This window comes from Thermothelomyces heterothallicus (genome assembly GCF_042370625.1).
Source record: "Thermothelomyces heterothallicus CBS 202.75 unplaced genomic scaffold P884_scaffold_35, whole genome shotgun sequence".
NCBI lineage: Eukaryota > Fungi > Ascomycota > Sordariomycetes > Sordariales > Chaetomiaceae > Thermothelomyces > Thermothelomyces heterothallicus.
The window spans coordinates 145,817-171,235 of NW_027192596.1; the positions used below are offsets into that span (position 1 = coordinate 145,817).

The 25,419-nt window shown below is 55.6% G+C and overlaps 11 protein-coding genes and 1 non-coding gene across 12 annotated transcripts; 6 read left to right on the forward strand and 6 right to left on the reverse strand.

The window, feature by feature from the left end:
* Positions 1–375: 375 nt before the first annotated feature.
* Positions 376–889, forward strand: P884DRAFT_264676 (uncharacterized protein). Its single transcript, XM_069441868.1, has one exon. It carries the CDS (start codon positions 696–698, stop codon positions 879–881), a length of 186 nt encoding a protein of 61 aa, XP_069293858.1. The 5' UTR covers positions 376–695; the 3' UTR covers positions 882–889.
* Positions 890–2,064: 1,175 nt separating this feature from the next.
* Positions 2,065–3,611, forward strand: P884DRAFT_211298 (serine protease; the record flags this gene model as incomplete). Its single annotated transcript, XM_069439078.1, has 5 exons — positions 2,065–2,346; positions 2,454–2,639; positions 2,709–2,881; positions 2,953–3,298; positions 3,420–3,611. The coding sequence occupies 5 exons, from the start codon at positions 2,065–2,067 to the stop codon at positions 3,609–3,611; spliced, it is 1,179 nt and encodes a 392-aa protein (XP_069293859.1).
* Positions 3,612–5,037: 1,426 nt separating this feature from the next.
* On the reverse strand, positions 5,038–5,853 carry P884DRAFT_211192 (kinase-like domain-containing protein; the record flags this gene model as incomplete). Its single annotated transcript, XM_069439065.1, has 1 exon — positions 5,038–5,853. One exon carries the CDS (start codon positions 5,851–5,853, stop codon positions 5,038–5,040), a length of 816 nt encoding a protein of 271 aa, XP_069293860.1.
* Positions 5,854–7,142: 1,289 nt separating this feature from the next.
* Positions 7,143–7,224, reverse strand: P884DRAFT_t171. The gene has a single exon. It is a non-coding gene; the product is annotated as a tRNA-Ser (tRNA).
* Positions 7,225–8,302: 1,078 nt separating this feature from the next.
* P884DRAFT_317628 (transcription initiation factor IID, 18kD subunit-domain-containing protein) lies at positions 8,303–9,530 on the forward strand (the record flags this gene model as incomplete). Its single annotated transcript, XM_069445319.1, has 3 exons — positions 8,303–8,389; positions 8,509–9,218; positions 9,300–9,530. The coding sequence occupies 3 exons, from the start codon at positions 8,303–8,305 to the stop codon at positions 9,445–9,447; spliced, it is 945 nt and encodes a 314-aa protein (XP_069293861.1). The 3' UTR covers positions 9,448–9,530.
* Positions 9,531–9,928: 398 nt separating this feature from the next.
* Positions 9,929–10,552, reverse strand: P884DRAFT_280823 (uncharacterized protein; the record flags this gene model as incomplete). The annotated part of the gene is made up of 2 exons (XM_069443480.1): positions 9,929–10,355; positions 10,515–10,552. The coding sequence occupies 2 exons, from the start codon at positions 10,550–10,552 to the stop codon at positions 9,929–9,931; spliced, it is 465 nt and encodes a 154-aa protein (XP_069293862.1).
* A 2,679-nt stretch (positions 10,553–13,231) lies between these two features.
* P884DRAFT_251430 (mannose-6-phosphate isomerase) lies at positions 13,232–15,285 on the reverse strand. Its single transcript, XM_069440690.1, has 2 exons — positions 14,940–15,285; positions 13,232–14,882 (listed from the first exon to the last, which is right to left on the reverse strand). Exons 1-2 carry the CDS (start codon positions 15,081–15,083, stop codon positions 13,665–13,667), a joined length of 1,362 nt encoding a protein of 453 aa, XP_069293863.1. The 5' UTR covers positions 15,084–15,285; the 3' UTR covers positions 13,232–13,664.
* Positions 15,286–15,924: 639 nt separating this feature from the next.
* Positions 15,925–17,205, forward strand: P884DRAFT_264683 (SGF29 tudor-like domain-containing protein). Its single transcript, XM_069441869.1, has one exon. It carries the CDS (start codon positions 16,081–16,083, stop codon positions 17,185–17,187), a length of 1,107 nt encoding a protein of 368 aa, XP_069293864.1. The 5' UTR covers positions 15,925–16,080; the 3' UTR covers positions 17,188–17,205.
* Positions 17,206–18,107: 902 nt separating this feature from the next.
* Positions 18,108–18,817, forward strand: P884DRAFT_280826 (ADP-ribosylation factor family-domain-containing protein; the record flags this gene model as incomplete). Its single annotated transcript, XM_069443481.1, has 3 exons — positions 18,108–18,363; positions 18,432–18,578; positions 18,654–18,817. 3 exons carry the CDS (start codon positions 18,108–18,110, stop codon positions 18,815–18,817), a joined length of 567 nt encoding a protein of 188 aa, XP_069293865.1.
* Positions 18,818–19,476: 659 nt separating this feature from the next.
* On the reverse strand, positions 19,477–22,080 carry P884DRAFT_264686 (kinase-like domain-containing protein). The gene is made up of 2 exons (XM_069441870.1): positions 21,751–22,080; positions 19,477–21,078 (listed from the first exon to the last, which is right to left on the reverse strand). The coding sequence occupies exons 1-2, from the start codon at positions 21,848–21,850 to the stop codon at positions 19,745–19,747; spliced, it is 1,434 nt and encodes a 477-aa protein (XP_069293866.1). The 5' UTR covers positions 21,851–22,080; the 3' UTR covers positions 19,477–19,744.
* A 571-nt stretch (positions 22,081–22,651) lies between these two features.
* P884DRAFT_303268 (actin-like protein) lies at positions 22,652–24,023 on the reverse strand (the record flags this gene model as incomplete). Its single annotated transcript, XM_069445012.1, has 3 exons — positions 22,652–23,382; positions 23,472–23,891; positions 24,002–24,023. 3 exons carry the CDS (start codon positions 24,021–24,023, stop codon positions 22,652–22,654), a joined length of 1,173 nt encoding a protein of 390 aa, XP_069293867.1.
* Positions 24,024–24,350: 327 nt separating this feature from the next.
* Positions 24,351–25,411, forward strand: P884DRAFT_287885 (Asp/Glu/hydantoin racemase). Its single transcript, XM_069443906.1, has 2 exons — positions 24,351–24,581; positions 24,651–25,411. Exons 1-2 carry the CDS (start codon positions 24,468–24,470, stop codon positions 25,320–25,322), a joined length of 786 nt encoding a protein of 261 aa, XP_069293868.1. The 5' UTR covers positions 24,351–24,467; the 3' UTR covers positions 25,323–25,411.
* Positions 25,412–25,419: the final 8 nt, after the last annotated feature.

Here is a 25,419-nt window from a genome sequence, read left to right on the forward strand (position 1 = left end):
CGTCGGATTTTTGGCTTGGGTTTCTGCAGTAACCGGCTAAGTAACCTGGTAACCTGGTTTAGGGAACAGGAAAGGTGGATGAGGGTGGCATTACACGTGCACTTGCGCTTGGCTTCGACATTGCAACTCGTGTAGTAATCCGTACGATAATAACTACACTACTCCGTAGATGAAAGCGTTTCAAGGGACGTGGCAGGGGTAGGGGAAGGGGATTAACTATGTGGGCAGGAGCCCGATCTGGAATCTCGCTGCACCGCCCACCTTCCTGCCACAGTGCTACCGGACTACTCGCTAGGGTACTACTGTAGCTAGGTCGTGACTGTAATCTACCTTAGTCGCAGCACTCAACCGGATACTAACTACGTATTCACTCTTGCCAAACTTGCTCACAAAACACTTTAGTACGCAAAGAGTTACTTTGCACTCGCATGGAAATTCCCTCCCCCCACGGCCAGACTTGGACCAAGGAAAAGAGATACCACCTGCCGAACATGGCTCTCGCTCCAGCATTTCGAGAGCGCACCTCAGCCAACCACTCAGCTCCCCGTGTCGAGCGATCGGCACTTGCGCCTTTTTGCAATGCCCCATCCTTGAACTCCACCAAATAGGCTACCACCACACCACCCCTCCATTTCTTGTTCCTCGGCTTCCTCGCTCGAGGTCCCGATCCACGGTGGGCCAATTGCGATGGTGCCATGGCTGCCCTTGCTCTGGCTTCACCTTGGCGATGTCACGTTCAGATAGAGTTCGCAGGCTTTACCCCAGATCCTCTGATTGCCGATCTCGGCCATGACCTCTTGTTGTTTCACAAGCACACAGGGTCAGTCGCCCCCGTTGCGCCTGTGTACATGTACAGTCTGTGTACATACCTTCTCAGCTGAATGTTTCCGAGACTAGAGACTAAAATCAGAATCACTTTGGCCCAGAGGGAGGGTTCGCCAAGTCTCACGCACCCTTCTAGAAGGAGAGACCAGAGCCACGAAACATGAAGCCTGATCGCTTTTTTGGGGGGGGGAGGGGGGGGGGGGCGGAGTGCCCGCGGTCACGGTACTTTGGGGTTATGACAGGCTGTTTGACTTCCTTGAATAATCCCCTTTAATTATTTAGGCTGACCACTCACTGGACCTGTTTCGCCTGTGCAACTTCACCAGTCGGAGGTCATGCTCAAATTGTCAGTCAGATACTTTATACATACTCTGTGTACAACATACCACAACACACACGCACACACGCAGACACACGCGCACACACATAGCAAGTACATGTACATACATACATGCCGGATCGGAACCCACCACGCCTTGTATGTATGTACATACACCCACACACCCCTCCCCACACACCCCTTCCCGGCACTTTTCGCGCCAGAGATCATCGCCTTTGCCCCTTAGGCAAGTTCACCCGTTATGTTAGGTAACCCTCTCGACGGGGCCTCCTGCGGAGGTTGGCGCATGCTTGGCATGCCCGGTCGTGCGGCGTTGCTAGTCCTCGAAAGTCAGGTATTGCACCCGGAACCACTGATCACAAGCACTTGATCACGGCGGGAGCACCCGCGCGCCTGAACGGGACCCCAGCCAATGCCGGACCAGAGGCCGAAGCGGGAAGGTGTCTTGCTCTCTGGCCTGCCCTTTTCTTTTAACAATGGGCAATACGGGTCACCGAAACCCTTCCTAGTCCTCGCAGCAAACTCGAGCTGCTATCAGATTCCCGGGAAGCGGCCTGCCGCAGCCGCTCGACCCGGCCTTGGCATGGCCAGGCGGCCCTTTCATGTGTCGAAAGCGGCAGGTCATCAGCACAGATCTCGAGGGTGGGAAAGAGAGGGTGCGGTGGGGGGCGATGCTGGGGCTTGGAGCCGCATCCGGGGAGGGGGCCCTGCTGTTCATCCATATCCATATCCAGGATGATGCGAGATTGAAGCAAGATAAATAACACGGCTTCCCCCTCCCCTTTCCATCCGGACCAGACCATCGTCTCCAACACCCCAAAGTCGATCCAACAAGTCCCGAATCCACCCCTCCCGCCCCTCCCTCCGTCGCCGTCCCGGTCTTCGATTTCGTCGTCAAGATGCACTTCTCCACCGCTCTCCTGGCTTTCCTGCCCGCCGCCCTCGCGGCCCCTACTGCCGAGACCCTCGACAAGCGCGCCCCGATCCTGACTGCTCGCGCTGGCCAGGTCGTCCCGGGCAAGTACATCATCAAGCTCCGCGACGGAGCCAGCGACGATGTCCTCGAGGCGGCCATCGGCAAGCTCCGCTCCAAGGCCGACCACGTCTACCGCGGCAAGTTCAGGGGTTTTGCCGGCAAGCTCGAGGATGACGTCCTCGACGCCATCCGTCTTCTCCCCGAAGTGAGTCCGCGTCCTGGAAAGAAAATAGAGCGAGCGCGGGGGAGGGTGAAGGGCGTAAAGAGCCGTGTTTCGTTAACCGCTTGTCTTTTCTTTCTCTCCTGCAATAGGTCGAGTACGTCGAGGAGGAGGCCATCTTCACCATCAACGCGTACACCTCGCAGTCCAACGCCCCCTGGGGCCTTGCGCGCCTCTCGTCCAAGACCACGGGCGCCACCACCTACACCTACGACACCAGCGCCGGCGAGGGCACCTGCGCCTATGTGATCGACACGGGCATCTACACTAGCCACTCCGTATGTCTCGCGGTTACCTCCCCTTTCGGGAAGAAGGGGCATCCATATGCTGACCCGTCCTGATCACAGGACTTCGGCGGCCGTGCCACTTTCGCCGCCAACTTCGTCGACAGCTCTAACACCGACGGCAACGGCCACGGCACCCACGTCGCCGGCACCATCGGCGGCACCACGTACGGTGTTGCCAAGAAGACCAAGCTCTACGCCGTCAAGGTTCTCGGCTCCGACGGCTCTGGCACCACGTATGTCTCGCACCCGCACATACCCGCCCGGCCGTTATCTGATGACTGACATTCCTCTCTCTCCTCTCTAGTTCTGGTGTCATTGCTGGCATCAACTTCGTGGCCGACGACGCGCCCAAGCGCAGCTGCCCCAAGGGCGTCGTCGCCAACATGTCGCTCGGCGGTAGCTACTCGGCCTCCATCAACAACGCCGCCGCCGCCCTCGTCCGGTCGGGCGTCTTCCTGGCCGTCGCCGCCGGCAACGAGAACCAGAACGCCGCCAACACGTCGCCCGCCTCCGAGGCGTCCGCCTGCACCGTCGGCGCCACCGACAGGAACGACGCCAAGGCCAGCTACTCCAACTACGGCAGCGTCGTCGATATCCAGGCCCCCGGCTCCAACATCCTGAGCACCTGGATCGGCAGCACCTCTGCTACCGTAAGCGCCCCCCTCCCCCCCCTTTGCCACCCGGCCTTTGGCGACATTCCCGCCCCCGTATTTCTCCGGGGTGGGGGAAAAAAACAAAACAAAATAATAGCTAACATGAGACGCCTCTCAGAACACCATCTCGGGTACCTCGATGGCCTCCCCCCACATTGCCGGCCTCGGTGCCTACCTCCTGGCCCTCGAGGGCTCCAAGACCCCTGCCGAGCTCTGCAACTACATCAAGTCGACCGGCAACGCTGCCATCACTGGCGTTCCCAGCGGCACCACCAACCGCATCGCCTTCAACGGCAACCCCTCTGCCTGAATTGTTCCCCGCGATCCGGGACAAAACGGGGCATGAGCACTTCCTGCACCTCTTATTCTAGAGGATTCGGGAGTGGGGAGGCCGCGAAAAAAGGAGGAGGAGGAGGAGATAACGGTCGGGTCTTCTCCGAGCGAATGAGCGCTGCATATTCTCTTGTTCATTTTTTTTTTGGTTCATGTTTATTACGGTTTTATGACAGAGTCACGATGCGGGTCCGAGGGGCGCGGATCGGGGTTCCTGCCCACCTCCCCAGCGTCTAACTTTCATAATTAGACGAGGAAATGATGAGATCTCATGAGCGGACCGCGAAGGCCGGGACTGACTTCTATCGTGACTATTATGTGAATCATGAGAGCGGAATGAGAGAGATGATATCATGTCTCCTTACTCCAAGTAGTCAATAATTAGTCTATGCATATGAGGTTGCGCAATGCTTGGCTGTCGAGGATGCTAGTAGTAGCGTGTTTGTCAGAATACCTACTTAATTAGGTGCAATTGCTGGAAGCAGCAGTTGCGGCATCGCTTTTGCAGTTTCACAGTGTTAAAGAGGTGAGCGCAAACATGTATCGCGTATCTTGGGAGTCGGTTTACCAAGAGAGATATCATAGTAATATCTAACCCGTACTAAGAGACGTGTGTATTAACCCTGGAAGACTACACCTACAAAAAGAAGGAGGCAAATCCTGTGTAATTGACGCACGAGTCTTGGGGCATTGAATGTTTGGCAGACACATAATGAACATCCCATTGCCACTTCATTTATCCGGTCTTTGATGCTTGGTCGTGGTCTTGTTCCGTTGTGCAGCTCTCATCATGATTCCACCATTCATGGAGTTTTCATCTAGGCTAGAGCGTAACGATCAACCTCATTGAGATTGTAGCCTTGAGGGGATTAGTTATTAATACGGAGTATACGCACCACAAACGGGGCCCGGTATGACAAATTATCAAAGGACAAGATCTGCTATTTACTTTGTAGGGATGTAATATGAATGATCTCGGACAATTGGCAGTCGGGTATGCTACGTTCCAGATAGCCATAACTAATGCTTGAGAGGCGACACCTGTCGGGCTTTGATGTTGTGGGAAGGGATGCCAATGGACCTACTCAGGTGGTGGAAATTCATCGTTTCTACCACCTGAGTAGGTCCCACCCTTAGGGATACAAGATACGAGAGTCAGCCTCTTGGTGTTCCGAAATGGCCGCTCGCTTATAACTATGTACCCTCGGTGGGGTATGCGAGTTAGTTAGCAGACGCTAAGCTCCCATTGGTTCCAACACAACTCCTCTCAATTCAATAACATCCTCATCATAATTAGCAGCACTTCAGCAGCACCCTGATTTGTAGGAACCGACACTGGTGTTTGATGCCGAGTGTAATCAGTTCGTGTTAGACACAGTATTCGAAAGTACTGGCGTAGGCTGCTACTCTAGCGCTATGACTTGCTGTTCCCTCTCCAGCGCCTCGAGATCTTGAACCACTTCCTCGGCACTCTCATATTCCATCCGCCAGCACTTCATTGTGATAGCACTACAGGCATACTTGTCTTCGGGAAAGGCCTCGTTTCGAAACCTGTCTTCCACCTTCTCATACCGCCCTTCCTCTCCGTGAACGATATCGGGGTATACGGCGTGCGCCATCATGATGAAGTAGAAAGTACACCCTAGCGCAAAGAGGTCGGTCTTGATGTCTGCGTCGAACGGGTCGTTTCGCGGAGCGGAGAATTTGCACGACTCGGCGCTCCAGCCATCGACAAGCACTTTGCCGTCGGCCGATAAATGCCTCCCTTGAAAGTCGGAGAGCTTTATATGGAGGTGTTCGTCGAGAAGTAGATTTGTTAGCTGGATGTCGCAATGGAGGACTCGCCGGCTATAAATCCACGCGACAGCCTCCGCAGCCTCGCGGCACCAGGCCAGCCGCTGCTTGACCGAAGGAAGGGGTTTGCCGGATTCAAGTATATACTCGGCAATGTTACAGTTAGTGGCGCGTTCTAGATAAAGCCCCGCGTCTGTAAAGCCTTTGTATGCTATGATGCGCTCATGCGGTCCGATGATTTCCAGGAGCTTCTTCTCTGCCTTAAGCCGGGTCATGTCACCGCCGGGGGCGAGTGGATATTTTAATACTGTCGAGTCGTCGACCTCGCCAATAAAGGCGCTTCCTCCCGAGGCCAGAACTCGCTTTACCTCTGGGGGACAGTAGTGTTGGTAAATAACAATGGATGGTCCTTCCTCGTTCGACATGATGAGCTGTGGAGAGTGTCTAGGTATGTTATTGAGGGACATTGGCGAAGGTTTTAGGAGGGGAGTTTCGAAAAGGCGGTGGGTTTGGATGCCTGGGAGGTGTGGCTGGGCCAATCAGTGGCAAGGGTGCTCGCAGACTTCACGAATTTCTCAAACCTGCTTACTCATCTGGGATTTGGCCTCCGGGGTTCCATTAAGCGGTCTGTACCAAAATCGTGGAGTTGAACTTCTCCTTCCCTTTCTTCCTGATTAGAAGATCACCGGATTTGAGTTGGCCACCACCCAACGGTGGCTTGACCCAGATGCTGTCAGAATCTCAATCTCCATTGACGACCATGTCGGTTTGCTTCAGCTAAGCACTCACCTCGAGACGTCGATGGCCTCTTAACACTTTGGGCACACATGGCCGGGGGTCCTCATGGTTGTGCTACCATAATGGACGTCTTTGTATCCGGTGCAGAGAAGACCACCAGGATTCGAGCATTGAACAAACGAGATGTCTTCTACCACATGCTTCGGCGTTGCGGTGCAGTTCTGGTAGGTCTTGCGAGCAATCCGGCGTTCGCACCCACAGGCCATGATTTGTGCCTTGTCCAGCAAAGGAAAATAACCAGGCGAGATAGATGGTAAAGTGCTGTTGGCTATGGCTCTTCGCGTATTTGTGGAAAGGGGCCAGTTGCTTGGAAGGAGCCTGGCCTCGAAACTCTACGTTCCAGGAGCGAGGGAAGGGCTCTTTATACAGGCAAGGAGGGAAATTCCAGCACGATTTCTGGTGGCATTCATGATTACCAGGCTGGCAAGACGCGAACCAGCTTTGGTTCGCCGAGTGTATGCTAAGACAAGAACCTAATACATTCAGGCAACCATCCCTCTACACCATTGCTACATTATTAACTGCTATAGATACAAATGCTTTGCTGCCCTGGTAATTATTGACGGCTGGTACCTCCTGATCCTTGTCTTTCACGCTTAAAATGTGTAGCAAATCCGAGAGCCAGACTGTGAAGTCTCGGCTGTTCTTTTCCTAAGGAACTGCCTAATATTGTAGTATGGCCTCTTCCGGACAGTGACCTATAAGATTAGGAGAATGCAAGCTGCCACGGCCCCGGCAGTGACCTTGGGTGGGCTATACTTGTCTGAGCAGGGCTGACAGCAGCTAAGGGCTTAATACCGTGGCTGAGTGGCTGGAGAACTAATTAGAGAGTGTGATGACAAGCATCCCCCAATCGGGATCGGGTGGTGATAAGGGGCGGTGGGTAGCAAAAATCTAGAAAGAAAAACAAATGACTCGACGCGGGCCCGATTCGAACGGGCGCTCCCGAAGGAACAAGATTTCTAGTCTTGCGCATTAGACCACTCTGCCACCGCGCCTCTGGTATAAAGTGGTTGCGTTTAATTTACATAATAATCATACCATTAGCGAGGCAGACCTAGGGAGAGAGAGAACATAATTACAATAGTAAGCCGCAATGCCCGTTCTGTATGATGATGATTACGTGTGCGTAATCTATACATACACCCATTATGGATATATATATGTACTATATATTACCTGTACTGTATAATCTGTATACGTAGTACGTACATACTTACTAAGCTTTGCTAGGTATAGTATAGGGGGGATGTGTGATTGGGAGAGGGGAACTGGAGTTCTACTTGTAATCTTCTGTTACAGTCTACAGCAGAGCCATTACTATCAGTTTGAGAAAAAAAAGTGTAAGAGAATTCATAAAGTCAGGCGTTCTGAGGCCTGGAGCACTAAACACCTGTAATTAATTAAACCTGGCTTTAGGTATCCAAGTCGACACCTGATTTGCCCTGCTTGCTCATGACCCCCCGTGTTGAGTTTGGATCAAAAGACAGGTGCTAGTAGACACCTACACGCGTGCCAAATGCAGGAACTGTGTGACATGAACGACCGTGGAGTCTGAGTCACGAAGTTACGTGGGTGACTGGCCACTTGATGAGATGGCTACAAGACCAAGCGAGCTCAGTCACATGGGGCTTTCTTGTGTCTAGCCAAACAAAGAACATCCGTGTCCCGAGTGCATTGATTTGGTTGTTAGTTATCCATTCAAAATGGGCTCATGTAATTAGTCCAGTGACCACGTATAACCGACGACTTGAAATATCTGTGTTCATGGGGTGATGCTAGCTGCCCTAGCCATTTATAATTATCTCTCATATAATAAATAGCTAGAATGGAGTGAACCTAGTGCCTCCTCACACCATCGGCCGTGTACCGCCTGTATGAATATAATTATATGCTTTGAATTCGGGTTCACGAACTCCGAAGCAAGTCAGTGAAGATGGACAAGTGTTGCCCACGATATCGCAAGGAGATCCTCAAGGTAAGAACATTGACAGGTTGCCCTCAGAGGTGCCTGGCTCAATTCCGCCGACCGCAATCTCTCAAATGCTCATAAGTTATAATATTCACCAACAGATGATGTACGTAGCAGGTGAAAGGGGCAAGCCGTCGGTGGAGACAACCACAATGATGGAGAAGATAGTCCGCGACCAAGTAATCAACGTGGTAAGTCTCCCTCAAAGAACACCACCCAACTGCACCGTCGAGTTCCTCGGAGGCATCCCCACGGAAACGGGAAAGGCTTGGCTGGCTAACGGTGATGTCCGCTTATTAATATTACCCAGCTCGTTGTCGCCAGAGACCTGGCGACCGGGCGCGGCCAAACCAAGATAACGACCAACGACGTCCTCTTCCAGGTCCGACACGACCCCGAGCGCCTCGCAAGACTGCAGAACTACATGCGGTGGAAGGACATCCGGAAGCGGGCCAGGATCAGGGCCGAGGAGACGACCGACCATGTCACCGACGTCGCGGACCCGGGCGCAGACGACGACGACCACCACCACCACCACCGCGACGGCGACACCGAAGCGCCCACCTGGTCCGCCGCGATCCGCACCCCGCCGCCGCCACTGCTGCTACCCCCTTGGTCATTGCTCTCCATGTTCCCTCACGCCTCCGACATCCCATCCGTCATCGCCGCCGCCTCACTTATGGATCAGGACGACGACGACGACGAAGCCAACAACAACAACAACAGGGAGCCGCTGCTGCTGGCCCGGCTCGCGCGTCACGACGAGCACACGCGGCGCATGACGGCCGACGAGTACCGCGCCTGGTCGGACTGCAGGACCGCGTCGTTCACGTACCGCAGGAAGCGGGCGTTTGCCGAGTGGTGCGGCAGGGGAGCGGCCGTTGATGACGACGATGACGACGACGACGTGCTCGAGATCGTCGGGTTCCTCGCCCGGGAGTGGGTACAGACGCTCACGGAGCGGGCCCTGGCTGTCAAGAAAAAAGAGGAGGAGGAAGAAGAGCTGAGGAGGAGGAGGTGGTGGAGAGAGGCGACGATGGCGGCCGGGGGAACTGGGCCGTGTGTCACCCGAGACAACGGTAACGGCGACGAAGAGGAGAGGGACGCCCCTCGGGGGGCGAGCGCGGTCGGGCCAGGCCACGTCAGGAAGGCGTTTGAGATGCTGCAGACGCCTCCTAAGCGGTGCACGGCCATGATGAACGGGACCCGGCTGCGGCGGCCCAAGAGGATGAGTCTCAGAATGTTTTGAAGCGTATCAGGGGGGGTGGCAAGGTAATTGGACAACACCCTTCACCGGCAATGGTTGTTGCCCCTTGACCAAGTCATAGCGGCTTCAGGAATCTGCGCTGTCTAATTATAAGAGATGTCGTTTCCTGCTGCCTTGCGATTGACAATTCTTGATCAGACCTCATCACCCTCGTCTCTTGATGCATGTGAAAGCCCAGCAGCTTTGTAATTATTAATATCATCTGCCCAGCCCAGCGTGACGCGCCAATCCGCAATGTCCACCTTCAACATGGTCAAAAAGAAGATCCCCGTGGGTCACATCATGAAAGGGTACCTAGGGTGTCTAATAAGTGTTTATAATTATAGTAGACAAACTAACCCTTCCCCCCCTTCCCCTCCCCTCTCTCTCTCACATGTTGAGACTATAGATATGCAGATCCATTAATCACCTCCTTTTTCCGCCTAAAAAAAAAATCGATATATTGCCGAGTTAATCAAGCTACTTAGGCCGCCGACCGGATGTCGTACACGGTGGTGCACCCAATCTTGCCGCACACGTCCGGGTCGGAACAGGGGAACGAGACGGTTGCGGTGGGCAGGGCGGTGGCGGCGCACTCGTTCGGGCGCGTCACCACCGACGTCGTCGTGCACTGGGGCACCAGGCAGGACCGGCACGCCGTCGCCGTCCTGGTCAGCGTCGGGCAGCTGACGGTGCTGCACGGCTGCGTCGTCACCGACACGCTCGTGATGGTCTCCGTCAGCGTCTCCGTTTCCGTCTCCGTCTCTGTCTCCGTCGTGGTGATGGTCTTAGTTTGCTCGTGAATGTAGCTTTCCGTCTTGGTCACCGTCGCCGTCACCGTCACTGTCGGGAGCCCAGGCCGGCCCGTCCTGACGGTCGATGGCTGGAGGGTCACCTGGCCGAGAGTGGCACTATTATTGTCATTATTAGCCTCAGGAGTTACCAGGTCAGCCTATAAGTTTTGTTCCTTTTTTTTTCTCTTATAACAGCAGAGATTCATTGCAGCTTCTTTCCCTTTCCTCCTCGGGGACGAGGACAGGGCAGGAGCGACAACAAGTTGTGATTCATACCTGGCCAGGCCGAGCAACATGACAAATTGAGAGAGCATCTTGGAAATGAGATTCGGGACTGAGGCTGATCGTAGGGTCAACAAGTTGCTTGGGGAGTTAATAGGATAATTACTTCACGGAGCAGAGCTCGATAAAGGGGGTGCCTTAGTGACTTAACTCACCAGATCCCACATGAGGTTGGGCGGTGGCATTCCCGACAGCTTTTATCCTCGTCGTGCCCCTAGTCCCCGAGTAATCACCCCAGAGCGCTATTCTCGTCTCTCGACAAGCTCTTAGCTCTCTCTCTTGCAGGGTCGCCTGCGATCTTGGCATCCGTGTTCTGGTAGCACTCTGTAAATTGCTATAGTATATCGCGGAACCATCTCCATTCGGGTCGTGCGCACGCCAGCCCGCACAAAGCAGGTACCTACGGAGTGATCAGGACGGCGTACAGCCCATCCGAGCCGTGCTGATACCCATTCCGGGCCCTAGGGCGGTCCTGGTTCCTGGGACCAGCCAAACTCTGGGGTCTCTGTTTCCGCTCCGGGACGCAGTTCGGATCCGAGAAAAGCCAATCATGTTCCGTCAACTAGAGCGTTGCACCGTGGCCTAGGACTGTCCGCCTCGTAGCGACCCCTGCAGTGGCGTGCCATCCAATTTGGCGGGTGAATGTGGACTCGTCCAGTTTCCCGGAACCTCCTCTCCAATTAATCAATTACACGCTATAAATAACCATTTTCGAAGCTTCCATCCACGGTTCACGCACAGAAGGATCCCACAAACCTTTTCCGTTTCTCTGCGTTTTTTCTTCCTTCCTTTTTTTTGTTCTTTTTTTTTGGGAGGGGGTTGGGGGAAGGGGTGTGTGTGTACGTTTGGGGGGTTAAAATTATGTCTGATAAAAGGCTCGAGCGAGGAGTGAACACAAATAAAATGAGAAAGATAATATGAACAACACCCTAAAATGCCTTTGACCAACCACGCTTAAGCAACACGATGCCTCTCCATCTCATATACCCCGCCGGATCCCGCCGGCATCGTCTTTCCGACCCCTCGACGTTGTCCGGGTTGTTGCAATTCCTCCATGTTCTATTTTTGATGACTATAGTGTGACCGTTGCCGTGGTTCGACGCAACTGTAAGGTGCGGTACCCAACATACGAATCAATAATAGTGCAACTAATTGATTACCTACCCCGGGCATAATTACAACGACGGCGAGGGTTCAATCAAGCAGCTCCAGACGGATCATCCCCGGTCTGGCCAGCAGCTTGTCCAACAGCTTGTCCCTCTTGGTGACTCGATGAATAATAAATGATTAATTACCTGAGCAGGCAAGCTATGCGCATACATGATCGTGAGCGAAACCATGCCCCAATACGCCCCAGCTGCACCCCATACACGTTGGCCTCCTACGCCGCCGGGTGCAGGCCCAGCACCTGCGCCACCTCGGCCGTCGACAACGTCCTCGCTCTTCCACCGGAACATGTCGCCGATCCGGTCGTGGAAGTAGACTCGCCCGTCGCCGTCCCACTGTAGCACATCGCCTGAGCGAAACCTAATCGAATTCGATCCAAATGTCAGAAACTCTTTGTTAGCCAGCCAGCCAGCAACCGGGAGAGAGAGAGGGGGTGTGTGTGAGTGTGTGTGAGGGAGGAAGGGAGAAAAAGGAAAGAGGGGAAAATAAATGAGTAGATGGTCACGCACCCGGCATCTCCCTTCTTAAACACATCGCGCAGGATCTTGGAGTTGATGGCGGCTTCGTTGCCGTAGTACCCCTGGAACCTCTTCTTGATGTCGTCGGGGGGCAGGCGAACAAATGAATTCGCCGGCCTTCCCCGCCGCGACGCGTCGGCAGAACCCCGTCTTGGGATCCCGCCACGGTTGGTCACCGGCGTATGAGTGTGAGGTACACCCTTAAGGAGACGCTGAAGTCCAGAAAGAATCCCCTGACAAACAGCGTCGACCTGGCAGTGTTGAACAGGCCATGCAACTGCGCCCGGAACCGCTTCCCGGGGCTTTTTCAGGTTGGTTCGCGGTGAGTTTAGAGGTCTGTACAGTACATACAGTAACGGAGTACATGCATGCATGTTTGTGCGTACATGTACAACATGCTTGTCGCCTAAGTCACGAAGCAGTTGGAGGCTCGCCGGCACACGAGAGACAGAGTTGCTCTACACATGTGTGTGCCGGCGAGGTGACGGAGTAGCGGGTTCACCATACCTGCCAGCGCTCCGAGTTATCTCTAAGGTTAATTACTTCAGTAACGGAGGTAGGTCTCAGATATCTGCATATGTCTGGCGGGGTAGAACACTGGACGATTGATCCAAAAGACGGAGCAGACCGCAAGTCATTTTGCGTAGGCAAGCCAAGTCTGCTGTCAGTTGGCATCATTCATGGTAACTATTACCCCTGGAACTTACAGAGATATATGTTGACCACATTGACCCCAAACTTCTGGGGTATTACCCGCATGGCACAACTCATTTTTACCCCAACCCGCCTCGCTTGGGTTCACTTGCGCAGGGTAGACCTTTAAAATAACGTTCTGGGCCGATTCCTCTGGACCTTGCACGCGCTGGCTGGATCCGAACACTGAAAAGCGACGGAAGACGTTCAATTAAGCCTCCAGGAGGGACGTGGCCCAAGCTGTCGGGGCACTTTTGCAAGTTGTCGTGGGCGACAGCCTCCGAGCGTTCTGCAAAGGCAACCATCTGCTAACACCACAGGTGAAAAGTCTATGTCGCTGCTATATTGCTTGAGCGTGACGGGGCAGTTGCAGGTGCACACTAGGGCGCGTGTAATCACCTGGGAACGTCGGAATTGAGGGCAAGTTCGTCGAAAAGGGCGACGCTATTGATGGATCCCATACGACAAATTGTCCGTCTTCTGCATCTGGAAACGTAGTCAAGCAACACGTCGTAGTGGACCGACAGAAGTTGCCTCGGTACTTGGTACATTTCTGATGGAGCAAGACGAGCGAAGAAGGGCAAGTTACCCTGCGACGAAGGTAAACAAGAGCAGCGCCTGCCAAGTTCCTTTCACGTGGACGGCGTGAGCAGGAGTCCAGTCTCACCCTATCCGGCTGGGAGGGGTTATGATGGATAATAACCTCGATTTTCCAGCTCCATCTGACCGAAATCACTTCTTCGGGAGGAGCAGATGCTCTCCAGGCCTATAGTGAGGCGCCTCGGTGTTCCTCAACATCGCAGAATGCCTTGAACGTGATGAACTCATCGTCCCCGCTCGACCCCTCCGACTCGAGTACGCATTTTGCGCTCGCCCCGACAAAGAATACATACCCCTCCTTGACCTCCTGGACCGTCGGGCCGACCGAGATCTTGCCCTTACCGGCAGTGCAGATGATGATGCTGGGGCCGTCCACCGGATCAAACGTCGCCTTGGATCCGCTCCCCTTGAGGTTCGTTCGTATTACGCTAAACTCCTCGATTGGTGGATCATAGAAGGAGATGGTAGACCCAGAGCTGTAGCCAGTTCTGTTGAGCGTTGCGTACGGGTAGTCGCTAGGTCCCATCTTTTGCTCGTCGATCGGTGCGTAGCTGTAGGTCAGCATGTTGACGAGTGTGTCGACGTCTTTGAACTTCGGAGTGAAGCCGGCGCGGACGACGTTGTCGCTGCTCGCCATGCACTCGATAATGTCGCCGCTCACGTAGGCGTGGATGTCGTCGGCCCGGAGGAAGAGAGCTTCACCGGGCTGTAGCGTGACAAAGTTGAGGAAAAAGAGGACGAAGAGACCGTAGTCTGCACCAAACTGGCCGTGGAGGCGCTGAACCAATTCGGCGAGGGTTGACCCAGAAGTCGCAGCAACACCACCTGCTGCGAAGTCCGCCCCGGCGGTCGCTGCAGACTCGACGAGTACTTTGGCGGCCGCAGCCATGTCGGCTTCGGACGACGACATCAGAGCGCTGAATATCTTTTGCAACGCCTTCTTGTTCTGTTCCACCGCATCCTTGGAATCATTGTCCTTGTTCTGTCTGACGATGCCGGCAAACTCCCGGGCGTTGTCATCACCCACAAGCTGACGCAGCGGGGGAACCGACTCCAAGAAGTGTGCTATCTCACTTAGTGGCCGGAAGCCGCAGAGGCCCTCAAAGGGAGTGATGGCAATGGCCATCTCGGGCTTGTGATTGTCATCGGGATAGTTTTTGGGGTCTTTGCGGTGGAGCTCCTCGGCTAGCTTCTTGTTGGGATGGGCCTGGATCGATAGGGCCTTGTTGATCGACAAGACCTTGAAGAGGAAAGGAACCTTGTTGTCGTAGCGGGCAGCGACAGACGGGGACAAAAGCGCCTTGTTGTCCTGGACAAGATCGAGAAGGGTGCGGCCGGTGCTAAGGTCTCTGGACGGGTTCGACGGATGGGTGCCCATCCACAACTGAAAGACGATGTTGTTAGTTCATGACCTCAGAACGGGAAACGAAGGCAAGCATGCCTCGGCGTATGGCCTATCATCCTCAATTGTAAAGTCGGAAGACGGTGTCGCGGCAGCAAACCTGGCGACAGCAGACGAACTGCCCTTCTTCCCCCACTCGTACGAATTGGCCCCGCATTGGAGGCGAATCAGTGGCACTTGCATCGCGAGGTAAGGTAATATAGGAAGCCTGTGTTCCTCGAAGTCTCTCGGGAAGCCCTGAGGTCCCACTGATCGCGGAGAGGTGATGTCCCTTCCCTAGAAGCACGGCAATGTTTTTCTTTCGCGAACAAGGAGGGGCTGGATGCGGAGAGGCGAACCTTGCTCTGGGGTTGCGGAGCCTGAACCCCTCGCTTTTACGTCACTGGACGGCAGGGTTGAGATGGAGCTTCACCAGAGCAGTTGGGCACCATCGGTACTTCGTAGCTGAGTTATAGCAACGCGAAAGATACTGTGCAAGAAGGTGCGCGTATGGCAATCGCTTGGGCGTCAAACAAGTAATTTGTTCGCATTCGCACTGTGCCTTACGGAGTAGCGAGGTCCAAGCTGTGGGGCGCAGGGTCTGGGAGAGGGGGCCAGCCGAGAAACTGCCAAATACCCTCCCTCCTCCACTGCTCTGCAAGTATCGATCACGGTAACCAACCATGATTCATCAATAGGATCAGATTGCAGCTTACCTCATTAACTCGAGTAGATAATGCTTTTAATCTAGGTCAAGCAGCGTGAGCACAGCTTTTCCTTACACTCGGGCACCAAAACTATATACGTTTGATGAACAGAATGGACGCCCAATAAAGACCGGTTCCCGTTTTGGTTCTCCAATTGGTCGTTGGAGTGTTCGACGTCATTCAACGCGTCAGCTCGAGATCAACAACCGCCCTATAAGGCGACGTGGGGAAGGGGTTTTACTTGCAACATCCGTCGAGTTTCTCTAGCACTATCCGCATTCGAAGAAACCCACGCCAGGCTGACGTGGCGAACAACAGATCATCACTGCCGCCGCAAGCTCGGTGGGAAATTTGGTTCATCAACTGGCCCCTTCGAGTTGAGGAGAAGGGACGAGACGCGACACTCACCTGCTGAGAAAGTTTGAGATTCATTTGGTCGGGTTTTATTGGGGAGACGCGATCTGACGCGCTGTCTAGACCCCTCCGCGCCCGTCATGTCATCGCGCAACCGGAACTCGCGCGGGCCCAACCGCAATAGCGGCAGCACTCAGGGGGAAGAAGCGCATCTGTGGAGCCAGATCAAAGACGACATACGGACGATGGTGGATGGCATCAATAGCAGCAACGACTCGCTCCGCGCCATCATCGCCCAAGACAACTACATCGCTAAGAACAAGGATACAGTCGACATTGCCGCCGAGGAGCAGAAGCTCGACAGCCTACTCAGGAGCGGTGTCAAGGGATCTGACACGTCGAAGCAGCAGATCGACGCGCTTATCGAGCACGTCACCGTGCTGAGGGCATTGGTTAAGGCCAGGGAGGATGCCGAGGCGCAGGCGGCCGGCGCATCGGGTTTGTCAGCCCGCGAGAGGCCGAGTGGGTTGCTGTCGGCGTCCAGCAGGTCGGCATCAGCGCGAGCGGCTAGTGCACGCGAGAAGGACCGGGACAAGGACCGGGAACGAGACCGGGACCGCGACCCTGGTTCGGTGTACGAGTTTGACGGTTCCGGAGATTCGCCCGTGCCGTCTCCGGTCGGGAGGAAACTCGGCGGCAGCGCCGGCGCTGGAAGCGACCGCTCGGCAAACCGCGACAGTGTCCCTCCACGCGGTGGAGACCGCGACACACCCGGCAAGGCCGACAGCGTGCCTCCCGACTCTGGAGGACTCGCTGCTACAGCGGCGCAACGAGCCAGGATATCATTCTTCAAAGGCCAGGATGTGGTCTTCAAGCCGAAACCGACGACTACGACCGAGAGCACGGAATGGATGCTTGGAAAGGTGCAGCAGGTGCTCGGCGAGGGCAAGTCACGGAGGTACAAGGTGCAGGACGCCGATCCCGACCTGCCGCCGGACCAAAGGGTCGAGTACCGCACCAGCGCGAGCAGCATGATTCCAATACCGCCAGCAGGCGTCGACCTTCCAGAGCTCGAGAAGGGGAAAACCGTGTTGGCGCTCTATCCCGACAGTACCACGTTCTACAAGGCCGAGGTGATGGGGACAGATGCGGCGACAGGCAAAGTCAGTCTGCGTTTCGAGGGCGAGGAGAACAATGTCACGCTGCAGCTCGTCGAAAGGCGGTTCGTTGTCGAATATAGAAATTAGGCCGTTTTAACCCCCCCCCCCCCCCTTTTTTTTCCCCCCCCTTCTCCCTTTCTCCGGGGCCCGTTCACGAATGCTCAGGTACCTGAGATTATCTGGGTGCTTTATTTCAAGTTCTCTGTCGAGATGAGAGGATATGCTGTGGCATGATATATATGGACCTGTGTCGTACGGAAGATACTACCATGATAATGCACTTCGTAAAGGAATGTACGGAGTACGGAGCACCAAGTTTCTTTCGTACCTGTCTTGGCTCCACTTCGATAAGCGAGGCAAGCACTCCACCCACCTACCGATGGCCTGTGCACAGGCCCTCCGCTAACCGAGCCTGAAATGCGCCTGATTGGCTGAAATATCAGGGGTAATCAATTCCAAGAACCCCAAGTCTTTTCGAAGCATGCAGCAGACCTTGAGTCCCGGTCAGGGGAGAAAGCGCGACTCTCCGCGCCCACAACCTGGATAACTACCATTTGGATCTGCAACCACCTTGTTCTCGGAGACATTATCCGACCCAAAAACTTTCCCGCCTCAACCCTCGCTTGTTGATGTGTGCCGAGCTACATACACTTCTCTGTTCCTGACCAAGCACCGCACACCGCAATTCCCATACCCGCCTCGTTGTCAGTGCAACAATACACAGAGACCACTCGGTACGGCCTCTCATTTCACGCGCATCTCTACGTTGCCTCCTCGTTCCTGCGGCTGGCGACGTGTTTCCTTCGACACCTACGCTGACCTGTCTGCCTCGGCCAGGATATCTCGGGTCCTGTAGCATCGCTCTCGTGCGACGACGCACTTCATCATTCCCTACAGCACTAGCCGGCCACCTCCGCGCTCATCGTGACGCAGCGCGCTTCCATTTACCACCACAAGCCTTCAGTTCTCCTAGACGGCCTTCAAGGGTAGCGTAATAGACAGACAAGATGGGCGCCTCGCTGTCCGTTTCTAGCCTCTTTGGCAAGCTCTTCGGATCCAAAGAAGTGCGCATTCTGATGCTCGGCCTCGATGCCGCGGGCAAGACCACCATCCTCTACAAACTTAAGCTCAACCAGACCATGACGACCATCCCAACCGTCGGGTTCAACGTGGAGGCTTTCACCTACAAGAACATCAAGTTCAACATGTGGGACGTCGGTGGACAGGACAAGATCCGCCCCCTCTGGCGGCATTACTACAGCGGTAAGCACAATGGCGAAACGAGTATTCCTAAGCAATGATCTTCTCGGTAAGCTAACCCTCACGGGTAGGAACTCAGGGTCTTGTTTTTGTCGTCGATTCATCGGACCATAAGCGGATCGATGAGGCCAAGACAGAACTGCATCGTATCCTGAACGACTTGGAAATGTCGGACTGCCTGCTCCTGGTATTTGCGAACAAGCAAGATATCCAAGGCGGTATGTGTTACTCTTGAATATATCTCCCCCCCCATCGAAAGGTCCCGTGTACTGATGATGCTCTTGTACCAACAGCCATGGACCCGCAAACGATCACCGAGAGGCTCGAGCTCTCCAAGCTCAAGGAACGGCCGTGGTTCGTCCAGCCGGCCATCGCCATCGAGGGCGAGGGCCTGACGGAGGGCTTCAGCTGGCTGTCGGACAACATCAAGAAGATGCCCAAGTACGGCGGGAAATGAGCGGGCCAGACCCGCCTCGTGAATCGTCCGTAACGCTCCCCTTTCGATACCACCACCCGCAGCACACACCCCCCCTCCCCAACCCACCCGAGCCGATCCGAGGTCACCCATCCAACAGCTTCAGTGCCTCCGACGATCAGGACCAGATCGTCCCGACGACTGACCAACCACTTGAACACCAGAAATGGCACATCTTCCCAACTGCTACGCCAGGCGGCCAAGAGGAGAGAGCACGTCGAGGACAACCTGAGAGTTTTATCTGCCGGGGTGCGAGCGGGAGGGGACTTTTTTTTATCTTGTCATAATACTGTCATGTTTTCTGCTGCCACTGCCATGTCTTGTCTACTACTGCACGCTCCAGCGCTCGCACTTTCCCCCCATGTTTCTGTTACGTCTACACTTTCACGACCTCTTTTTTTCCTTTTTCTTTTTTTAGATCTTAATGCCCGGGGTGTGCTACGCAAAGGTGTCTCCCCGTTTTTTCTCATCTTTTGTCTTGATCTCTTCGACCCATAGCCCGGAGGAACATTGTCTATACCCAAGAGTCGAGTGAGGAGAAGGGAAGGGAGGATAGGTCAATTGGCAGCGTTCGGAATTTGACAAAGTCAGAAGGAATGGAACACAGCTCAAAAGTGAAGTGGCGCATGAGATCTAAAATACGGTAGACGTGTTTGTGTTGTCATTGTCGACCAGAAGACCCTCATCCCCTACGTACCTCTTCCACCTTCAGCTCTATCTTAAGCTTCCTGATTAGGCCGCCCTCATACACCCCATCCCGTGTGGAAGACGCCAAGCACATGCTTTCGAGCTCCTTTCCCAACGCCATCTGAACGCCAAACTAATGCCTCAACTCATTACGCTATCCCGGTGTAAGACAGACAAAAAAGGCAAGGAAAGAAAACCATCGACGCAACCGAGTTTCCTCAGCTATCCCTCCTTGACCCTCTTTCCCGGCCTCAGTGAGTCGTCCGGCAACCCACTTCGCTTCGTCCCCGGCAGGGAGCTTGTGCGTATGTCGTTGTCGTCCTGGCTGACCCGGCGGTGTGGGTACTCGGTCTTGAGCCCCTCGAAGCAGTTCGCGCTGACCGGGTCACCCGTGCTGAAGAAGGGGTGCTGCAGCGCCGCCGCTGCCGTCAGCCGCTTCTCCGGGTCGTACTCGAGCAGTCCCGCCAGCAGCTTGTAGCCCTCGGCGCCCAGGCTCGCCAGCGGGCTCGTGCCCGCCCCGGGTCCGGACCCGCCTGTCTGCTGGTTGATGGTGTTGTAGTACCACTTCTCAAGGTGGCTCACTCCCGCCCCGGCTGCCTGGCGCTGGTGCGTCTGGTAATGGTGGGAGTGGTGATGGCCGTGGTGGTGATGGTGCCCACCGCCGCCACCACCGCCGCCGCCGCCGCCCCCATGTGGGACCGGAGGCTGCAGCGTCGGGAGCTGGCTGTACTCGGGCATGCTCGTCAGCAGCGGCCAGCGCTCCTTGGTCGGCAGGCCCAGAATGTCGACAATCTTTTGCATCTGGTTGCGCTGGAATGGTACCGTCTTCTTGCTGTCCATCTTGGCCTCCTCACCCTTGAAGATGGGCCGAAGCGAGAGCAGCTCGGCAAAGATGCAGCCGACCGCCCACATGTCGATGGCCGGGGTGTAGTGGCGGCTGCCGAGAAGCAGCTCCGGGGCGCGGTACCAGATGGTCACCACCACCTTGTCGCCGCTGTAGAGGCTGTGGAGGGGTTTGTAGGACAGGCGGGCCAGCCCGAGGTCGCCAATCTTGACTTCACCACTCGACGTGACCATGATGTTTGCCGGTTTCAGGTCGCGGTGGAGCACCCAGTTGGTGTGCAGATACTGGCAGCCGTTGAGCAGCTGGAACATGATGCTCTTGATGGTGCTCGGCGGGATGGGGTGGCGTGGTTGCTGGGTGTGGTGATGGATGATTTGGAGGAGGTCGTGCTCGGCATACTCAAACACCATGAAGATGCACTTGTCCTCGAGTATGATTTCGATGAGCCGGATCACGTTGGGATGGCTAAGCTCGGAACAGAGAGCCATCTCGCGAACCGCCGACTGGGAGATGCCCGTGTACGACGCCTGCTCGCCTTCCTTGTCCGGCTTGAACTTCTTGATGGCAAACTCGCCCTGCTGGCCATGGCGGCCCAGCGCTTTGTAAACGCGGCCATACGTTCCGCTGCTAATGAAGCCGATGACCTTGTACTTGTCCGTCACCCTGACCTTGCTCTGGTAGCCCGTGGACCCGGTCCCGCGGTCCGCCGGATCTGTGCGGCCGAGTTAGCTTTTTCATGCGGGTGGTGATAAAAGACGAGAGTCCGGCTCCTGTGTGGAGAAGAACTGAACAACACAAAGAACAAGACCGAAACGAGTGTGATGACTGACAAGGCCTCGGCTGGGAGCTGACTTCAGCACTCAGGCGTCTGGTCTGGCTCATGGCGGCGTCCGACGCTCCGCCAGCCAAGCCGTGTAGAGGGAAGATCGGGTGACCTGCGGACGCATGGTGACGGCCCATCAGACCCGAGGGCCCCGACCAGGCAGCATCGATGCCATATGACTTGAGGTACCGATATGTCGTCGAGAGCTGGATAGTCGAGAACGGCGGAGCATGTGGGCGATTTTCCATAACGGCCCGGAAAAGACTGCCGAATCAAGGATTGCAAGAAAGCGGCTGAAGCAGGCCGTGGCAGGAAAGCGTGAAGAAATTAAAGTTGAGAACCGCCGTCCCTAAAGGGGCAGGATCACCCAAAGGGGAAGATGAGAGAAGCCGAGTAAGGACCTTGACAAAGCTCGGGCTCCTCGGGTAGCCACAGCCCTGGTGCAGGAAGAGGATGGGGTTCGCCTGGATGGGCGAGACACCAAGGCAAAAAAGTGGACAGCAGAGATGGATGATAGATAGAAAGCGAAGGCAAAGAAATTAAAGATCTATAAAACCTTACCTTCAAAAGCGGCCTGCACGCTCCTCTTCAACGTCTGGGTTCGGACGGCGGAGACCGACCCAGGGCCGGTCGCGGTTGACGGCGGATTTGTGAGGCTCATTTGCTGGACCTGCTGGGTACCAGGGACGGCTCGGAGGCCAAAAGTTGACTGGATGGGCCCAGATGGGTCGCGATTACCGAATGAGACGAGTCAGCAGAGACCGACGGATTGGCGCAAAGTGCGGAGAATTCGGAGCGTTTAGCTAAAGTAGCGAAATTTGCCGGCGCTGCCGTGCGCGCTCATTGCTGCCCAAAACGACAAACGGCCGCGCAATCCATTGGCAGTTGATGGAGAGCTCCGGGTTGAGGATGCGAATGATACGAAGTGATAGGCAGTTACGGAACTCGGAGCTTGCGTGCTGCAAGGTATGGGCTGGCAATGGATCCCGGTCTCCGGAGTGGCTTGGCGCGGCAGGAGGCCCGCCGAGGTGCTACTTGTCTTCCAGTGGAGCGCCTGCGAGTTACGGATCATATCCGTACTGTGTTATGTAATGTACTAACCACTAACTAGTAACTACTTGTACTAGCTTTAGGAGAACGGGCCAATGTTAGCGCGCGCTGGGCACAGCTGATTCAGCGGCATCTTGGCCTGACGAGCGGGCGGACGGACCGTCGAAGAGGGCGAGTCGAAGTCCTCACCATTATGGCCTCCTCCGTGTACTTTGCTATTCATTGGCTCGCTGGCTTCCCGCTTCTCTTGTCCAAGATGCATCGTTTGCCATTTTCGAGATGAGAGGGGTCACTTTCCGCGCCTGCAACAGCTGCAAGAGGAGTGACACAGCGTCGGCATAATGATGATACCGTCTTCAATCTTCCTTCGTCTAAAACAAATTGCGACGCTTGCTACTGTTTCCGAACTGGCCTATCTCGGGCCCAGCTTCTCTAGAACCCGAGGGCCCTGTTCCTCCCATTCCTGCTTCGAGATCCACATGTTCTCGTTGTCGGCCATGATGTTGGCCAGGACCGCACCGCCGAGGAAGACCATGTGCCTTCTCCGCGGCGGGTCTTCTATCCTGACCTTGAACTTGCTCAACCGTTCCGGGTTTCCTCCCAGCACTCGCGTGAGCCACAGCTGCTTGAGCTCCTTCTCCAGGCGGGACGGCAGGCCCGGGTACATGCTGCTGCCGCCCGACAAGACAATGGCCTTGAAGAGGGACGAGCGGACGTCGACGTCGGCGGATTGGATGGTGTTGAAGAGGAACTCGGCGATGCCGGGCTGGTCGCAGTCGACCAGGTGCGGTTGGAACAGGCACTCGGGCGCCTCGAACCGTTCCGAACCCACGCGGATCACCCGCCCGTCGGGCAGCGTGTAGCTCTCCACCAGAACCGTCGTGTCCTCGCTTAACCGCTTGTCCAGCTCCAGGTCGTACGAAACGTAGCAGAGCTTCTCCTTGATCTGGCGCACCGTCTCGAAATCGGCGGTCCGGTTCAGCGCGTATCCCCTGCGGAGCAGGAGGGCGATGAGATTGCGGGTGACGTCGCGGCCAGCCACATCGAGGCGGCGTGTGAGGTGGTTGAGGACGACGGATTCATAAACAGGGACGATGTGCGTCACACCGTCGCCCGAGTCGACGACCACACCGGAGCTGAGACCTGCGCGGAGTGAACAGAGTCAGTGCTGGGTTCTCCTTGCTGCAAGAGCTTGGACAAGATCTTGGAATTTTTTTTTTTTTTTTTGGTACCTTGGGCATAGAGCGCCAAAACGGCTTGAATGGCAACGTAGACTCCGCCAAACCCATACCGCTCAAACATGACCTCACACATCTGCTCGCGGTTCTTCAGAGGGTTCAACGGCGGTTCGGTGAGGAGGATCTTGCGGCCGCGGGGGTCAATCTTCAACTTCTCGTAAAAGGTGTAGTCCCAGAGATGCTGCATGTCGTCCCACTTCTTGACGATGCCGTTCTCCATCGGGTAGCTAATCTGGAGCATGGTGCGCGCCTCCGCGGCCTCATCTCCGCACATGATGTCCTTGATTACCATGTCGCTGCTGCCCTTCTCTTCGGTACGGAGGATTGGCCGGCCGACGATGGACGGGTATTGGAACTCGGGGAAATTCTGGCCGGCATAGCCAACCTTGAGAAAACCGGTACCGCCATCGAGCACTGTTGGCGCGTCGAACAATCAAGTCAGCTCCGGTGCGTGATGCATGGTGCTCGGCTGGGCGCCACATTGACGTAGCTGCATCGAGGCCGAATCGGGCAATTAGTCTCACCTATGGGGGGTGGATTCGCCATGGTTACGGTTGGATGGCTGAAGGGAGATGCAGAAGAACAGAGCGACGCTGGGACGGAGATTGTTTGCGGCCGGCGAGCCGAGCTGTTGGGTGTTGACAGTAAGCTACGGGGGGAGGTGGTGACGGCCCGTGGAGACGTTCTTGATGGTGGGGTCGCGGCCTGGGCTGGCAGGCCTTCAGGATGGGGGAGCTGCCTCTTCTCGCAAGTGCGTCAGCAGAGTGCTGTGGCTGGGGCCCACCAGGGGACTGCGGACCCCACGTGATACCCCGCAGAGCAACCAAGCACAACTTCCTCATGGCACAAGTGGGTCTGCAAGCCAGCCAAACACATTGATCAAGGCACAGCCAACAAACGTTGGAATCAGAGAGTCATGGTGTGAAGGCCCTCCCGAGAAACAGTTATTCCACGCCGCAACAATCTGCGTCAGAAGTCCCAGCCCACACGATGGCGGCCAACCTCGTTAGAAGGACCACCAAAATCCTGGTCCTGAACCCTAACTCATCCGCAAGAATGACACATGGCTTGGAACAGGGTCTCAGACACCTGGAGTTATCCCAAGTATGCACCCGGGTATCTCTCGAGTAGGGCGACAGGTGCCGTTCTCGTTGGCCCGGCTAACGCCTTTAGTCCACCGAGGTTCATACGTATACGGCGCCAAGGGAGAGCCCAGAAAGTATTAATGACGGCGAGGATGTTCAGACGAGCTGCCGGGTCGTAAGCAAGGACTTGGAAGCAACAGGACTGCTGCGCCAATACGACGCAGTGCTAGTGGCCTGCTTCAGCGTCCATCCGCTGGTAGGCGTACTGGCCGAGAAGGAGGGCGAGTTTGACAGGCTGTCCGTGATGGGCATTTTCGAAGCCAGCATCCTTACGTGCTTGTCGCTCTTGCGCCCGAATAAGAAATGGGGGATCGTGACAACGGGGAAGTTTTGGGAGAGTCACTTGACCCAAGGGGTGAGCCAGTTCTTGGGGACGCAATCCCAGGATCTCAGCACCAAGTTCGCCGGAGTGGAAACTACAGGGCTGAATGCGGGTGACTTTCATGGAGGCGTAGACCCGGAAGTGGTCAAGGAGAAACTGGGTGAGGCGACGGCGCGGCTCCTGTCCAAGGGGGACGTGGAGTGTGTTGTTATGGGTTGCGCTGGCATGGCTGGTTTGGAAGAGATCATCCGATCCGTGGCTCTAGATGAGTACGGCTCAAGGTACGCCCGGGAACTCCTGGTCATTGACGGCGTGAGGGCTGGGGTCGGCTTGCTGGAGCAAGTGGTTCGAAACAAGCGGGCTTTTCAGAAGTCATGATAGGCATTGAAACCCTAGCAGATAAGCATGCCGGTTTCTGGAACCAGGCTTATTTTTTTTGGCTTGGAAACCAGAACAAACCATACGCCTCATCAAC

Coding starts and splice junctions, on each gene's coding strand:
- P884DRAFT_251430 (XM_069440690.1), bottom strand. CDS start 15,083: ATGCAAGTGCCACTGATTCGCCTCCAATGCGGGGCCAATTCGTACGAG. Junction 14,883..14,939: donor ATGATAGGCCATACGCCGAG/GCATGCTTGCCT, acceptor ATCGTCTTTCAG/TTGTGGATGGGCACCCATCC.
- P884DRAFT_287885 (XM_069443906.1), top strand. CDS start 24,468: ATGGCGGCCAACCTCGTTAGAAGGACCACCAAAATCCTGGTCCTGAAC. Junction 24,582..24,650: donor GACACCTGGAGTTATCCCAA/GTATGCACCCGG, acceptor TAACGCCTTTAG/TCCACCGAGGTTCATACGTA.
- P884DRAFT_264676 (XM_069441868.1), top strand. CDS start 696: ATGGCTGCCCTTGCTCTGGCTTCACCTTGGCGATGTCACGTTCAGATA.
- P884DRAFT_264683 (XM_069441869.1), top strand. CDS start 16,081: ATGTCATCGCGCAACCGGAACTCGCGCGGGCCCAACCGCAATAGCGGC.
- P884DRAFT_264686 (XM_069441870.1), bottom strand. CDS start 21,850: ATGAGCCTCACAAATCCGCCGTCAACCGCGACCGGCCCTGGGTCGGTC. Junction 21,079..21,750: donor CGTGCAGGCCGCTTTTGAAG/GTAAGGTTTTAT, acceptor TCGGCCGCACAG/ATCCGGCGGACCGCGGGACC.